This window comes from Sus scrofa, chromosome 11 (genome assembly GCF_000003025.6).
Source record: "Sus scrofa isolate TJ Tabasco breed Duroc chromosome 11, Sscrofa11.1, whole genome shotgun sequence".
NCBI classification, from domain to species: Eukaryota; Metazoa; Chordata; class Mammalia; order Artiodactyla; family Suidae; genus Sus; species Sus scrofa.
The window spans coordinates 3,627,343-3,642,654 of record NC_010453.5 but is presented as its reverse complement, the minus strand read 5'-3'; the positions used below and the strand labels follow the sequence as shown (position 1 = coordinate 3,642,654).

The following is a 15,312-nucleotide window of genomic DNA, read 5'->3' as shown; positions in this document are numbered from 1 at the left end:
AAAACGTAGCTCCAGGAGTTCTTGTCGTGGCTCAGTGGTTAGCAAATCCGACTAGGAACCATGAGTTGCAGGTTTGATCCCTGGCCCTGCTCAGTGGGTTAAGGATCCAGCATTGCCGCGAGCTGTGGTGTATGTGGAAGATGTGGCTCGGATCCCGCGTTGCTGTGGCTCTGGCGTAGGCCGGTGGCTACAGCTCCGACTAGACCCCTAGCCTGGGAACCTCCATGTGCCGCAGGAGCGGCCCTAGAAAAGACAAAAAAAAACCCCAAACAAACAACAAACAAACAAACAAACAAACAAATGAGGCTCAGAGGGTGCCCCCTAAGGAGGACCCTGCGTCATCCTTGCCAAGGCCCGGCCAGTGCCCACCAGAGAATGCACACACAACCAGCACAGGGCGTCTGAACCGAGAGGGGCACCCAGCCCCTGCTCCAGCCTCCTGCTGCACAAACACCTGAGAGGAAAGACAGCAGTACAGGTGTGAGGGCATCCTCGCCTCCCTGACAGCTGGGGGCCTTCGCCTCGCGCTCCCAGCCCAGGCTGAGACCCCAGCAACACCCAGGCCAGCCCGGACTCAGCTCCTCTCAGGACTGCCTACTCCTTTTCTGTCTAGACTCGTCCTCTGTCCATATTCTTCAGACTGAAAAAAACCACCCACGCCTACCTAGATTCCTGGGTTCAGCCCTGGCCAGTTATCCTCACCGGCCAAAGGAACGTTTGTTTGGCACCGAGAACCAGCAGGGCTGGTGGGAGGGCTGCGCCAGGCAAGGGGCTCTTTGAAGAGAGGGATGTTTGGATTTTCCAGGCGCCCACGTGTGGGGGCGCCAGGGATGTGCAGCTGTCGGGGGGCGGGTGCGGCCGTCGGGGGCGCACGGGTGGGGAAGAGGAAGGAGTCCTGGGAGGGATGGACAGTTCCTTCCCCATCGGGCTGCTCGAATCCACAGGGCGTGCGATGCTGGGAGCGGCCCGCGGTCTTCCTCCCCTCCAATGTCCCCTCTGAGCCCGAGCGCCCCCCCCTCACCCGAGCAGGTACCTGCCTGCTGGACCGGAAGTGCGCCCCCACCTTTCCAGGCTCTGCGCGCACGCGGTTACCTTGGTGTTGAAGCCCTCGGCGTTCTGGGTGATCTTGTAGAGCTGCGGGAACCTCAGCATGCTCTCCTGACTGCACGACCTCTCGAAGATGCCCAGCGTGAAGGGGGGCAGCGCCGTGAAGATCTGAGTGCGGAACAAGGCGCCGTTAGGAGACGCCTTTGGACCCGCGCGGTTCCGCTGGCTCAGGCGTGTGCAAGGGCCAGGCAACCATCGGTCACGTCCAGACCTGAGGTTCAGTGACTCACGCCTCCCCGGAGACCCTCCCAACGAAGAAAATGAGCCATCACCAACCGCTGCTCAATCAGCACGAAATGAATACCCTGAACATAAAACATCATAAACATGTGATTGGCCAAGACATCTTGCTCAAGTAACATGTGCCTTCCTTTGCCCACGAGCTGTGACCCGGAATCCTCCACGGTGAGTTCTGGGTGGAGCTGGGGTGTTTTCCTGGGATCCCCAAGGCGCCATTCGCAATGTCCCATCCTGAGGTTACACGCGAGTTTGGGGAAACACGGTGTCATTCACCCACTTATTCGTTGGACAAACTGTGACTGGGAATGAACTGCAGGCCAGATATTAGGAGACTCACCAGGGAGAGATTTAAGGAGAAGGAAGAAGACAAAGAAGGGGGTTCCTGACCTCTGGGAACGGTGGGGGTGGAGCCGCCAGTGACCAGCACACGAACCCACAGAGAAAACAGGGCACTTCTGGGGGAGAGGGTGGAGGAAGAGGGCGAGAGTCAAGGAAGGATGCTGGACTCAAGAGCCTCTGCAGGATGCGGCCGGGCGGGAAGCTTAGGATATGGCGGAGGGAGCAGGGGGAAGCATCCTCGGGAAACCAGCACCCATCACAAAGCTTCGAGGCACAAAGGCACACAGCACGTGTGGGGGCCACTTCTAGGATGTTCAGCGTGGTGGCTGGCCAGGGACACAGCAGGAGACAAGGCTGGGATGGAGGCCCAGTGGCTCCCGGGATGACACGCTCTTGGGCAGGGGGTCCTTCTTAAGACTGCTACTTTTACCATCTGCCATGGACTGTGCTGTGCAGTGTGCTCTAGAAAGAGCCAGCCACATGCTGAAGAGGGCTGGGGCAAGCATGCTGTGCCAGCCCAGGTGGTGTGGCAGACCCGCGGGCCACCTGCCCTTGCTCTTGTGCAGGGGTGGCTCTCAGCTCTGCCTTGGCGTTGAGCAAATCCACACCCACAGGCCCAGCAAGCACGTGGGGCCGTGGGAGCTGGATGTGTGTCTGGCTGAGAGCTCTGACTGCACGCCGGTTCCTGGGAGGCTGAGCCTCTGCCCAGAGAAGTGAGCCGTTCCCAAGTCTGTCCGGATAAAGCAACCAGAGGCATAGTGGGGTGAGGTTGAGAAAACTCCCGGCTCCACCTTCACCCGAGAGCAGAGGGAAACAGCCCTGGGAGGTCAGAGCTCTATAGTGGCCCCAAGAATAAAATAAAAATAAAATAAATAAAATAAAAATATGAAATAAAACACCGCCTTAGACATTTATGAAACCCTCACGTATGATGGCTCTAGAATCTAGAACTGGGATCCAGGGCTACGTTCTCTGACCCCTGTGCCTCGTTCTATGTGAGCAGCACACTGATGTGGGGATGGGAGCTTAGTACTGGGAGCTTAGTACTACAGGCTGCTGATGAGACAAGTCTACGCTTATCCTTGTTCTTTCTAGAATACACTTTGCATATTTATCCTTAGGTGCCTATTAACTCCATTTATATGTGAATGTCATTTTGTGCAACTGCCTTACCCCCCCACCAAACAACAGTCTGTTGGGATTCGATGTGGAGTCACATACATTCACATGTTAATTTTGGAAGAGTTGATTCTGTTAGGATACTAAGTCTTCCCATATAAGAAAATAATAGGACCTCCCACTTGTTCGAATCTTGTTTCCTATCTATTTCAGTAAGACTCGGGGTGTTTTTCCTAAGGGTACTATAAAATTATTGCTATGAAATGTATAATTTGAGCTGCTATTCCAAAAGAAATGACCACTCTCTCTGCATTTCTAAACGCTCATGGCTAGAGGGGGAAAAAAGCTAGCGGTTGCCGGGGTAGAAAAAGCTATTGCTTTTTATATATCTATCGCAAATCTGGTCACCTTATCAAATTTTCTCATAATTCTAGTATTTCTTCATTGACATCCTCTGGGTTTTCGAGACATACAGTTAGATACGAATGTATTTACACGGCCACTTTTTGTGCACATATTTGCACAAGCACAGAAATATATTTCCTCTTTTTCCTAGTATTTGCTTAATACTTATTTAATTTTCTTGGCAGTTAGTAAAAATTCCAAAACAATGCCAGATTATACAGTGATGGCAGGAATCCCTGACTAATTTCTTATTCAAAATGAAATAGTTTTAGAATTTTACCATTTATGGCAATATGCTACTGGTTTGGTTTTTTTAATATAAATTGTCTGCATTATAGTTAATTGACATTTCTTTCCTATATGACTTAGAGTTGTTATTTTAGGCATGGCAGCTGAATTGTCTCAAAAACTTTCACAGCATCTATGGATGGAATCCTGGTTTTCCTCTTTACTCGGCTGACACAGTGACACTGAGAAAGTTGTTTAAGAATCTGAGCTTCCTGTATTCCTACTCTGTCATGTATTTGTTTCTTTTGATACACTGTTGAGCTCTATTTGCTGATTCGTTTAGAATTTTTCTAGGCGAGGCTGGCTCAGTTCTCTTCAAATGATGCTGGCATGATAACGTTAAGTAGGATCGATTTTCTGAAACCGTTTCAAAGACATTAGAGACGGATAACATTTAGCTGAAATGCACGTGATCACGGTCGCTTTTGTCACTGGTGGCCCCTTCGGTCTCCTTCTACCCATAAAATAAAATGATGCAGACATGTGCCTACGGATGTGATGAGAATATCAGGGGCTGGCGCTGATGCCGGAGGAAATGGAGGCGTTTCCAGCCCGCCGGAATACGCCGTCTCATCTGCTCCGAGAATGAGGTGGAGACGCGACGTGCGACTGTAGCTGGCTTGGGGAATCAAACACAAAGAGCTCAGCAGAGAAGAGGAAAGATCGAAAGAGGAAAATGCTGCTTGTCGAAAGGAGCAAGGCAGGCCTCAGCCTGGAGGAGGGTCCCCTGCCAATGTCTCAGCTGTCACAAGGCGCCTCTCGCGCTGGGCAGGTGGACTGACCTGGGCTGGGAGCGATTTGCTCAGGAGAAGAGTCACGACAGCATTGGGACATGGACTAGCATGGCTCAGTGAACCGTCCTGCATCCAGCTTCCGTTTTAGGATTTTGGTTCTCGTCCTGGGGTCATGTAAGAGAACGGTCTTCCCACTTGGGTACTCAAGGGCGAAGCAGGGGGGCCCTGGGGTCTTAACTTCTCTCAACTGGCTCAGAAATGAACGTGTTGAAATAAGTTTCAATTTACTTCCAGCGCAGGTCCCCGAGGCAGGTTCCATGGGGGCAGACTGCCATGTCCTCCCAAGCTCTGACCCTGCCGGAGATGGACTGCGGAGGCCCGCGACCCTCTGACTCCACCTGACCGGCCCAACTCTCTGCCACGGCTCCTTGGCCGCCGACTCCCACCAGCATGTGGCGCCGTGGCAACGGGGCCATCTCACCTGGGGATTCACGTCTCTGCTGCAGTATTCTCTCCTCTACCTTCCGGAAGTCACAAAGCACACAAAATAAGCCCGAACCTGGGGCTCCAAGGACGTTGTGAGTCTGAAACTTAGAGTGAGTAACCGCTGCTGGAAAAGCGTGTTGAAAGTTTTGGGTTGTTGCTCAGTATCTCCGGGGAACTCTGTTAACGGGGGGTGGCGCCCAGAAAGAAATCCTGGTTATTCTCACGCACGTGGCCTGCGGTCCGCGTTGTGGCCAACGTGGTCCTGGAGCCGATCCGCATCTTGTGTGTAGGAGACACTCAGTGTGAGTTGGGGGATGAATGGGAACTGCCCAGGACCGCGTGGAGCTAAGGAAAGAGCCCAGCTCTCCTGCCTGAGCATGAAAAGGGGGCTCACGTCCATTCCTGGTGCAACTGGGTGACATGAATTTCCATCCTTAGCTCGAAAGCACAGCCTCCTGGGTCTCGGCCTTCGAGTTATAAACACGTAGGTGGACACAGCTTGGCCCCTTCCAGCACTAAATCACTACGGAGCAGTGAATACACTTCCCCTGAAACGGTCCCATAACTCAAAGCAGTTTTAGGTCCTGCAAAGTTAACAGTCTGTCCAAGGGGGGGCCCTGGGCTCCTTCCCACGTGGTGGGTGGTGAGGGTAGCTTCTCCGGCACAGGTCTGAGAGAGGCCCCTCCGTTCGGCCCTGCTCTCACCACCTGTCACTGTGGTCTTTGGGGACCTAAGGATTAGCAACAAACGTGCTCGGGTACTTTGTCATGAGCAATCGTTACTCACTGACCCGTGTGATTTAAACGCAAGATCTCAACTCCGTTCAGCAGTATCTCAGTCCTCACAGGGGACCCTCTTGAGCTGTCGAGCCACATAGGGCTGAAGCCATGTGTCGGAGGCAGCGTTTTACACGGAGCACCTGGCAGAGTGGCCTAAAAAAAGAGGGAGCTGAGTGGATGGAGCATTTGAGTATCCAGCGTGACTGTATATTCAAACCGTAAGTTTTTACAGCAACGTGCGTTCCAGCGCCGTGTGTCTGGTCACTGCCATCTCTGCCTACCTATGACGGCTGCTTCTGGGTATAAACTCCCACCCTCGCCCCCGGGCAGAGAACCTCAGAACGAGGGTCTAAACAAGGGTGAAAGTGTCTCCAGAAATGTGCCCTCCTGAGCTCCAGAGCACCAGCCACAGCCCCTCATTCTCTGTGCCAGGAAAACAAACGGCTAGGTAGTTACTTAGTCGCTTTAGCCTACACTGTCTATTTACGTCCGGCTTCCGAACCCACTACCGTCAAGTAATGAAAGGAGAACTCTGAAATCATGGAAAGTACCAAACAGGTGGATTCCCATGCGCCGTGGGAGCGGCAGGTCAGAATTCATTATCGGAGAGGAAAACACTGGCACGCTTTTAAGAAGGACGACGCGGACACTGGATGCCACGCGGTCTAAGGGCATCTCTGCTGAAGAACTCAGAAAGGAGATGACGAAGTGGAGTGCGTTTAGACGTAGTTCAGAAATTTTCTCTTGAGCTAAACGTACGGAAACGTTGCCCAGGCATTTAGGGAGGCGGTAACAAGGGTCCATTATCAAGATATATGGGTTAATAATTTCATGGGGTTATTCAGGAATGATCTGCTGTGATTGAAAACACATGTGGGGAGTTTGGGCTCCTGCAGGATGCGGGGCAGCAACAAAGGCCCTAAAGATGCGTGTGTGCTGCCTGCCACGGATGCAGAGGAGGGACTCAGACGCCCACCCCAGACGCGGGGACAGCCACACGCCTGCAGAGAGACGGGGAATGCTTACCACGTTGTACAAGCCGATGCACCAACGTTCAAATAAAATCTGCCCCGAAAATCCATTAACAAAGGCGAACCAGAGCTGAAAGAGAAGAGAGTTGGCAAGGTTTTAGATCAGTATTGACCTAAAAGTTTCCATTCGGTGAAGGAGTCGCGGGGGGCGGGGGGGTGGGGTGGGGGTGGACCACCGGCTGGACACAGCTGCCGAGGGATGAAGACCCAGAGCACCATGGCAGTTGCTCTCTCATAACATACAGATTCCCAATATCACAAATACTGATATTTTAAGGAAAATGTCTATTTAGGGCCTACATCAATCTTAAGAGCTAGCATGCACGTATTTACAGAAAAGCAATTTATATTTTCACATACAGCTGGTGTTTTGTGTCTCCACTTTCGCATTGACTGGAAGGGTCTCCATTGCATGCTCTTTTCCCTATCACGTTGACGTGATAGATACAACTGATCTTTGGAGGACTTGCAAAGAGATAAAAACAAACCAAAAAACCCACAGAAATGCCTCTCTTGGTCATGCGTTCTTAGCTCATAGAATATCAATCCTCCATAATTCAAGGTCCACCAGCTCAGCAGATATAAGAAATGCAGGAGTAAGGAAGAAACATGCCCGACCGACTTTTGGAGTAACAGGCAGTGCCTAGATAAAAGAGGTGCGGATTCTAGCTTCCAGCAGACCACAGTTCTAACAGGTGAGGCAAGATGGACACGAAAACAATGGCAGAGCCAAGTGCCAGGCACGTGAATGACAAGCAAAAAAATACTTTACAGAAAGAACCGTCACCTGGGCGTGATTAGGAGACAGGGAGGTGGCAAGCGTGAAAGAGAAGAGGGCGAGCCATCAGAAGAATGGATGGAAACCCGACTTCGGCGGCAAATAAGGAGACACGCAACGCAAGACGAGCTGAATGACACCGGCCAACAGGGTCCTGGGGACGGGGGGTGGATGTCAGCGCATCCCACGTTAATCACAGAATCCACACCAAGGGCAACAAAGCAGGACAGAGCGCACCCGTTACTACGGAGGAAGTGCCCTGGCAAGGCACAGTTCAAGCCGAGATCAGCTCCATTACTGATGTTTTGCTGAGTCAAGTTTTCCCAAATCAGTCCCTTGATCCAATCAGACTAAGTTTCCTGAGACAGGAATTGTTCCCGAACTGCCCACAAGTGTCCCCCGCAGGATGCTTGGTACAGACAGAGACTCGCCATGTCCCAGTGGGATCAGACAAAATACCTCAACTCAACTGCCAGAGGAAGGTTCCTCAGGCCAGCTTTCATCATCTCATGTAAAACACTACCAGGCAATCCTCCTGGGCATATACCTGGACAAAACTTTCATTCAAAAAGATGCATGCACCACTATGTTCATTGTAGCACTACTCACAATAGCCAAGACATGGAAACAACCTAAATGTCCATCCACAGATGAGTGGATTAAGAAGATGTGGTACATATACACAATGGAATACGACTCAGCCATAAAAAGGACAAAACAACACTATGTGCAGCAACACGGATGCAACTAGAGATTCTCAAATTGAAATAAGTCAGATGGAGAAAGACAAATATGATGCGGTATCACTTATAGCTGGAGTCTAATTTATGGCACAGATAAACCTATCTACAGAAAAGCAATAAACTCAGGGGCATAGAGAAGACTTGCGGTTGCCACGGGGCGGGGGAGGGAGTGGGCCAGACTGGGAGTCTGGGGTTAGTAGATGCAAACCATTCCATGTGCAGTGGATAAGCAATGGGATCCTGCTGTAGCACAGGGAACTGTGTCCAGTCACTTGTGATGGAACATGATGAAAGACAATATGAGAAAAAAATACATGCATAACTGGGTCACTGCTATACAGCAGAAATTGACAGAACATTGCAAATCAACTATGATAAATCTTTTTTTCTCTTTATGGCCACACCCATGGCATATGGAGGTTCCCAGGCGAGAGTTGAATAGGAGATGTAGCTGCCAGCCTACACCACAATCACAGCAAAGCCAGATCCGCCCTGTGTCTGTGACCCGCACCCCAGCTCACGGCAATGCCGGATCCTTAATTCACGGAGCGAGGCCAGGGATCAAACCTGCGTCCTCATGGATACTAGTCATAGTCGTTTCCACTGAGACACGATGGGAACGCGCCTAAAAAATTTTTTTAAATAACATAAAACCTGGTAAAACAAACAAACACCACGAGGGACCCTCCGATAAGCCTGCGGGCCTTCAAAACTCTCCACGCGCCTCCTCACTCCTCACTGCAACCCTCTCCCCACCAGGCCTGCCTCGTCTCAGGGAAGAAACATTTGTGGAGAAGCAAGTATCACCGGTTTGTGCTCTGCTCTGTATTCCGAATGTTTTTACACCACCTGTTCAAACATCAGCCATCCCCCAAACAGCAAAGGATTATCTGACCCAAGATCTCAATAGCATCATGACTGAGAAACCCTGGAAGAAAGAAGGAGCATGAGGTCAACCTGGTAAAACCCAGAAATAATGCCGCCAACATGTTTGTATAAGCTAAGCCATGCCACGTGACAGACTGCAGGACGCTGCGATGATATCTGTGTGCACAGGGTGGGGTGGGGGTGGGGGTTCAGAAACCACCGTGTATTTTGGGGTAACTCCCTTCTGCCCTGACTTCACACCTAGAACCGCAGGCTCTGCTCTTCAGCAGCTGTGGCAGCAGAGGGGATGTGAATCCAGAATCTGACCCAGTTAGATCCCTAAACCAGGAATGCACGCTTGTAAATCACCAACGAGAAGTCACTTTAGAGACTGCGAGTGAATTTCACACGACGCTGACATTCAAGTTGTTGAAAATATACAGTAAGGGGGGAAAAGCCTAACAAACCAAGTGTCTCTTCCCCAGCATCAGCCTGTGCGCCGAGCAGGCGCGAGCCACATCCCAATCTTCAATGCCCACTTTGGACTAACACCCTGATGAGCGGGACGCCGAGAGAGCTCCGCCACGCAGCCAGTGCTCTATTTCTGTCCGAGCTGGCACTGGTGAGCCACGTGTTTTTTCAAAGATTTCAGATATGTTTGTACTAATTTTTATCACTTGCAGGTGCTACAGCTTTTTGAAAAGTTTAAGAAGCAAGGTTATTTTCAACATTTCCAATTCCATTTCAATCTTCATTCAAAGAATCCATCATTAGATGACCAGACCTGTTTATGTCATTGGAAATATTTATTTGGGAGAGAGAAAAAAAAATAAGATTAAAACCAAAGTAAACAAAAACAAACAAAATCCATCTCCTAATTTCCAAACCCACGAGCTGGTTTTCTCTTACATTATAAACACTCAAGCTTGATTTTCTCTTGGCAAGATCTCCATAGGTGAAATGGAAAAAGCATGAAAACACACTGTATTTTAAAATATTTACATAAATGTACTGAGTTTTTTTACTTTATTTCTTTATGTCTTCACGAGACAGGTATACAATGGCTTGCCAAACGCTATAAAACTCCGACTTCCACACTGGTTAGTCACATACAAATATTAATTCATCTACAAGAAGAAAGCCCTGCCCAGTGGGTAAACACGCATGTCGCTTTTGGAGGACCAGAGCTGCAAGCCGCGCACGCGAGCACACGGCCCTCAGGGCAGGTGGATGCCCGCCCCTCCCGCCTCGCGGTAACTTCGACGGTGGGCTGCCTGCAGCCGCTGAATTTTACTCTTCTGGATGAAGGGGGCAAAGATTCCTCTGCCTCCACTTTCCTGTTAACTAGGAATGCTATTAAATGGATGCAGGCAGAGCAGAGAGCCAGGATCTGCCTGGACGGCCTCAGCCCTGGTGAGCTGGGGCGGAGATGGGCCAGCACGGACTTCTTGCCAAGCTCCTGGGGTTTCTGCTCAAACACAGTGCTGTTAGGAGCACACTGACCCCGGCTCATGAAACAGCATTTCCTTCTTGGAAGAAAGATCCTTCTTTCCTTTCACGGCTGCCTCACTGCCAAAAAGGCAGTAACCGTCCTGGCTAATTTTAGACTCTGGTCTGGAGGTCCCAGCCACCACCGTCCTCCACCCCCCACCCCTGCCACTGCCCTTCCTGCCAGTGCTCAGGTCCCACCTCCCAGCCCACATCCCTGGATGATCTGTTCCTCCGTCCACTCTGTGCCTCAAGACCCAGGCAAGGAGATGGCAGTGGAGGATGCTTATTTAACAGGATGCTTCAATAAATCAGCCATTCGGTTTCCCCCCACCGAGGCCGCCACGTGACTATCTACGGATGTCCAGTCAGGTCTGAGCTGACTCAAGGTACCTGTTTAAAAGTCAAAGGGCTACGGTCTTTTTGGAATTCGATGTGCCCATATGTATTCAGATTAAACAATGAGCATCCATTTCATCTTGACATTCTCTTTCTAGAAATTCCTAAGAGCACCTGTATGGAAAACAAACAAACATATCCTGCTTTGCTGTTCTGTTAACAGCAGTAAACAGAATGAAAGCGCATAGGGGAAAACTCCTGAAAGTTCTTCATTAGGGGCTGACTGCAGCCAGTCTGCCTTTTAAAAATGTAAACTCCAGATGCGTGTGAACGAAGGAACGCCAAAGAAACAATGTGAGGCTGACAAACGAAAACGGAGTTCCCACCATGGCTTAGGGGTAACAAATCCGACCAGTGTCCACGAGGACGAGGGTTCGATCCCTGGCCTCGCTCAGCGGGTTAAAGGATCCTGCGTTGCCATGAGCTGCGGTGTAGGTTGCAGACAAGGCTTGGATCTGGTGTGGCTGTGGCTGTGGCTACAGCTCTGATTTGACCCCTAGCCTAGGAACCTCTATACGCTGCAGATCTGTCCCTAAAAAATAAAACAAAAGAAAAGGAGTATGCAGGTGGTAGTTAGGGAGATGGGAAATGGAGGGACGCAATCAGGGATGCTATTACAGAGTGAGAGCTAAAAGAAAGAAACATAGTAACAGCAATAAAAACAACAGTAGCAGTAGCAAGACAGCCAACAACCCCCACCCGCCCCCCAGTATCTTTCTGTCCGATAAACATGGGCTTGAGTGGCCAGAATTCAAGGAAGGCGATGGCAGTAAACAGGCCGGGCTTCGGAAATCTTCAGTTTTTCTTCCTGGGTCATTCCTGGACAGGCACAAAGCTACAAGCAAACACCGCATACGTACTAAACTGCCAGGGCTTTTTCAAGGTGAATGAACGCCAGAAGGTTTGAGTGACATGCGCAGAATCCATTTCTTGTAAAACCACAACAAAGATGCTGCAGGTTTACATGTTTTTATGGAGGCAAAGCCAAGCCCGCCAGACACCGACTACTAGTGTAGAAATAAAGGCCAGGAGGGGAGTCATTTTTCCTTTAAGCACCGCTATCATGCACAAATAAGCACGCCTTTCAGGAGCGAGGTGGAAAGAGGCCCTGTCACTCTGCCACGTTCATTTTCTGTCCTGTAACTTCTGCTTTGGCCCGTCTTCCCTAACATTTGTCAGAGGTGCACAGTCAGATTGTATGGATTCCACTCACTGAACTGCGGCACCATCAGGGCCGCTGCCTTAAGGCCTCCGAGTTCGTTTCTGCGAATGAATGGAAAGAAAACCGCACGCTGCGGAGCTGCCGATGCTGCTGTTCCCATGTGCATTCAACGCCTGCTCTGCACAGAAGCCTGCACACTCCAGAGCACCTCGTTTAAAGCCCAGAGCCATCCCCACAAACGAGGATGATTCACAAATGAGGGGACTGGGGTGCAGAGACCATTCAAGATATTACGGCTGCTACCAAACAGGTGTTTAATAGGGTGTTGTAGTTATCACAGTAGACCCTACCTAACAAATAAGTGACTTTTCTGTTCTTTCGCCTTTTTTTAGGGCTATGTCCGCAGCACACGGAGGTTCCCAGGTCAGAGGGTCAAATTGGAGCTGCAGCTGCCGGCCTACACCACAGCCACAGGAACGCCAGATCTGAGCTGTGTCTGCAACCTACACCACAGCTCACGGCAACGCCGGATCCTGAACCCACTGAGCAAGGCCAGGGATCGAACCTGCACCCTCATGGTTCCTAGTCGGCTTCGTTTCCACTGGGCCACAACGGGAATTCCCACAAAGTGATTTTTAAAACACATCAAACTTAAGAGGATCCAGATTCAAATCAGTATTTATGGCTACTAACCATGCTCTAATAGTTTCAGATTTTAACAGAAACAAAGGACTTCACCCTATCAGAACATTAGCTCCTCAAAAAATGTAGGAACAAAATGATCTAAATCTCAAACCTCTAACGCCAGGGAAGGAAGCCAGGGCTTCCTTTTTAGATTAAGACATAAACTTGTTTTGAAAAACGTGTCACACGACAAAATGCAATCACTCGGGTTTTAAAAACATTCTCCTGCAATATTTTGAGCTATTAGTTTTTCACTAATATGGTTGAAACCGATCCAGAAGATAATGGAAAGAAAGGCTCTCACCTTCCGTTATCCAAATATTTTTAATAAAAAAAAACACAAATGACCATCTAAGTCACATTTAAAGGGATGAGAATGTCCAAAGTATAAGACAGAAATTATTACATGTGGGAGTTCCCTTGGTGCTCAGTGGAAAGGAACCTGACTAGGATCCATGAAGTTGCAGGTTCGATCCCTGGCCTTGCTCAGTGAGTTAAGCATCCGGCATTGCTGTGAGCTGTGCTGTAGCTGCAGACTCGGCTTGGATCCTGCGTTGCTGTGGCTGTGGTGTAGGCCAGAGGCTACAGCTCCGATTCGACCTCTAGCCTCAGAACCTCCATATGCCATGGGTATGGCCCTAAATAGACAAAAAAAAAAAAAAAAAAATTATTTCATGCAAATAAATGTAGCATATGATGTGCACATATAAATTTTCTTACTTTAAACATTTTCTCTTCCATTAAAACTCCAAATGATGCAAGACGTGGAATCAAACGTCACAGAAGTTCATACAAGGGACACCTGGTAAACACTTTCAAAGTCTCCTATTTTTTTCAATGCTACAAAATACCTCAGTTTCTGCAAAACAAAAAAAACAAAAAAAACAAAAAAACAAAAACAAAAAAAACCCCACACCTATATTATGGCCCATCAGGTAAAGACAAAGTCGTGTTTCCTGCCCATAAAAGACCGTAATGCCAACCAGATGGAGTATATGCACAATGAAATCGGTTTTTAATAAGGAATTCTTGGCACCACGGAATGTAATTGCTCCAAATTGTGTCAAGGACTTCTTACATTTTTTAGCAGTTCAAGGCTTAGACTCTCAGCCCAAGTCCTGTGCGCCAGTGTTTGGAGACTAGTAATCAAATAATGAGCCTTTCATCTGCGGGTCACTGTGGTTAGAATCTGTTCTCGTCCATTAATGACGCAGTTATTTCCAACCTCCTGGAGCTGGAACAGTGGCGGGGGGGTTGTTACAGAAGGGGTAGCAGAAATATGCAGATCATTTCATTTATGGATGGGACCTATGGCAAAGACTTGAGAACATGTGTTTTATAACCAATAAAGTAATGCTCTTAACAGATGGACAGAAAGGCTGAATGCCTGGCTCCACAGGCCGGGGCTATAAGGAGGCCAGAGAATTTTGAGGGGGCCCCTCCACCCCCGTCGGCCACCCGATACCTGCAACCTGGGCAAGGTGTGACATTTTCTTTGCCTCGCTCATTCTGGAACGTGCGGGGAAGGTCTGTTTACTCTCTCAGAGAAGGATCATGAGAGTCATAATTTTTAAAATTCAAATATGGTCGATGTACAACCTTGCGCCAATTTACGCTACGCAGCAAAGTGAACCATACCCACCCCCACCCCCACCCCCTGCCTTTCTTACATTACCTTCCATCCTGGGCTATCCCAGGGGACTGGACAGAGTTCCCTGTGCTGCGCAGGAGGACCTCATTGCGTCTCCATTCCGAATGGAATAGTTTGCATCCATGGGCCCCAAACTCCCCGTCCATCCCACTCCCTCCCTCTCCCCCTCCCCCTTGGCAACCACAAGTCTGTTCTTTACATCTGTGACTCTGTTTCTGTTTTGTAGATGGATTCATTTGTGCCATCTTTTAGAAGAATCACAGGTAGTTTTAAAAATTCACTTATTGAACTATTTTTAATTTAAAGATAGTTGATTTATAATGTTTGTTAGTTTCACGGGTACGGCAAAGTGAGTCAGTTGTATACAACCATATATATTCCTTTTTTTTTTTTTTTTACATTCTCTTCCATTACAGGTTATTATAAGATATTGAGGGAGTTCCCTGTGCTATGCAGTAGGTCCTTGTTGGGCATCTAATTTGCACACAGGAGTGTGTGTATTTTAACCCCACTCTCCTAATTTAGCCCTGCTCCTCCTCTCCTCTTTGTTAATCGCAAGTTTGTTTTCTATGTCTGTGAGTCTACTTCTGTTTCGTATCTAAGTTCATTTGAATCATTTAATTTTTTTTTTTTTCGGGCTGCACCTATGGCATAAGGAAGCACCCGGGCTCGGGGTTGAACTGGAGCTACAGGTGCAGGCCTAGGCCACAGCAACGGTAACAGTGGATCTGAGCTGCATGTGTGACCCCTGCCACAGCTTGTAGCAACGCTGGATCCTAACCCTCTGAGCCAGGCCAGGGATTGAACCCGTATCCTCACTGACACTATGTCGGGTTCTTAAGCCACTGAGCCACAACAGACACGCCGTATCTTTTCTTTCTTTTTTTTTTTTTTTTTTTTTTTTTTTTAAGATTCCACATAGAAGCCAACTATTTACCAAGACCCTGCTTCGAATTATGCTCCGTGCTCTGCATAGCAGTCACAAGGATGAAGCAGATACCATCCTTGTCCT

At 49.1% G+C, this 15,312-nt stretch overlaps 1 protein-coding gene across 16 annotated transcripts in view; it reads right to left on the bottom strand.

Moving 5' to 3' along the window:
• The window catches only part of LOC100523747 (phospholipid-transporting ATPase IB), a 516,487-nt gene that overhangs the window by 151,227 nt on the left and 349,948 nt on the right, over nucleotides 1-15,312 (bottom strand). For all 16 annotated transcript variants that reach the window (XM_021065485.1, XM_021065478.1, XM_021065484.1 and 13 more), the window contains 2 exons: nucleotides 6,524-6,598; nucleotides 1,093-1,215 (listed from right to left, as the gene is read on the bottom strand). In XM_021065485.1, coding sequence (XP_020921144.1) covers nucleotides 1,093-1,215; nucleotides 6,524-6,598 — 198 coding nt within the window. The remainder of the gene's footprint in view (nucleotides 1-1,092; nucleotides 1,216-6,523; nucleotides 6,599-15,312) is intronic.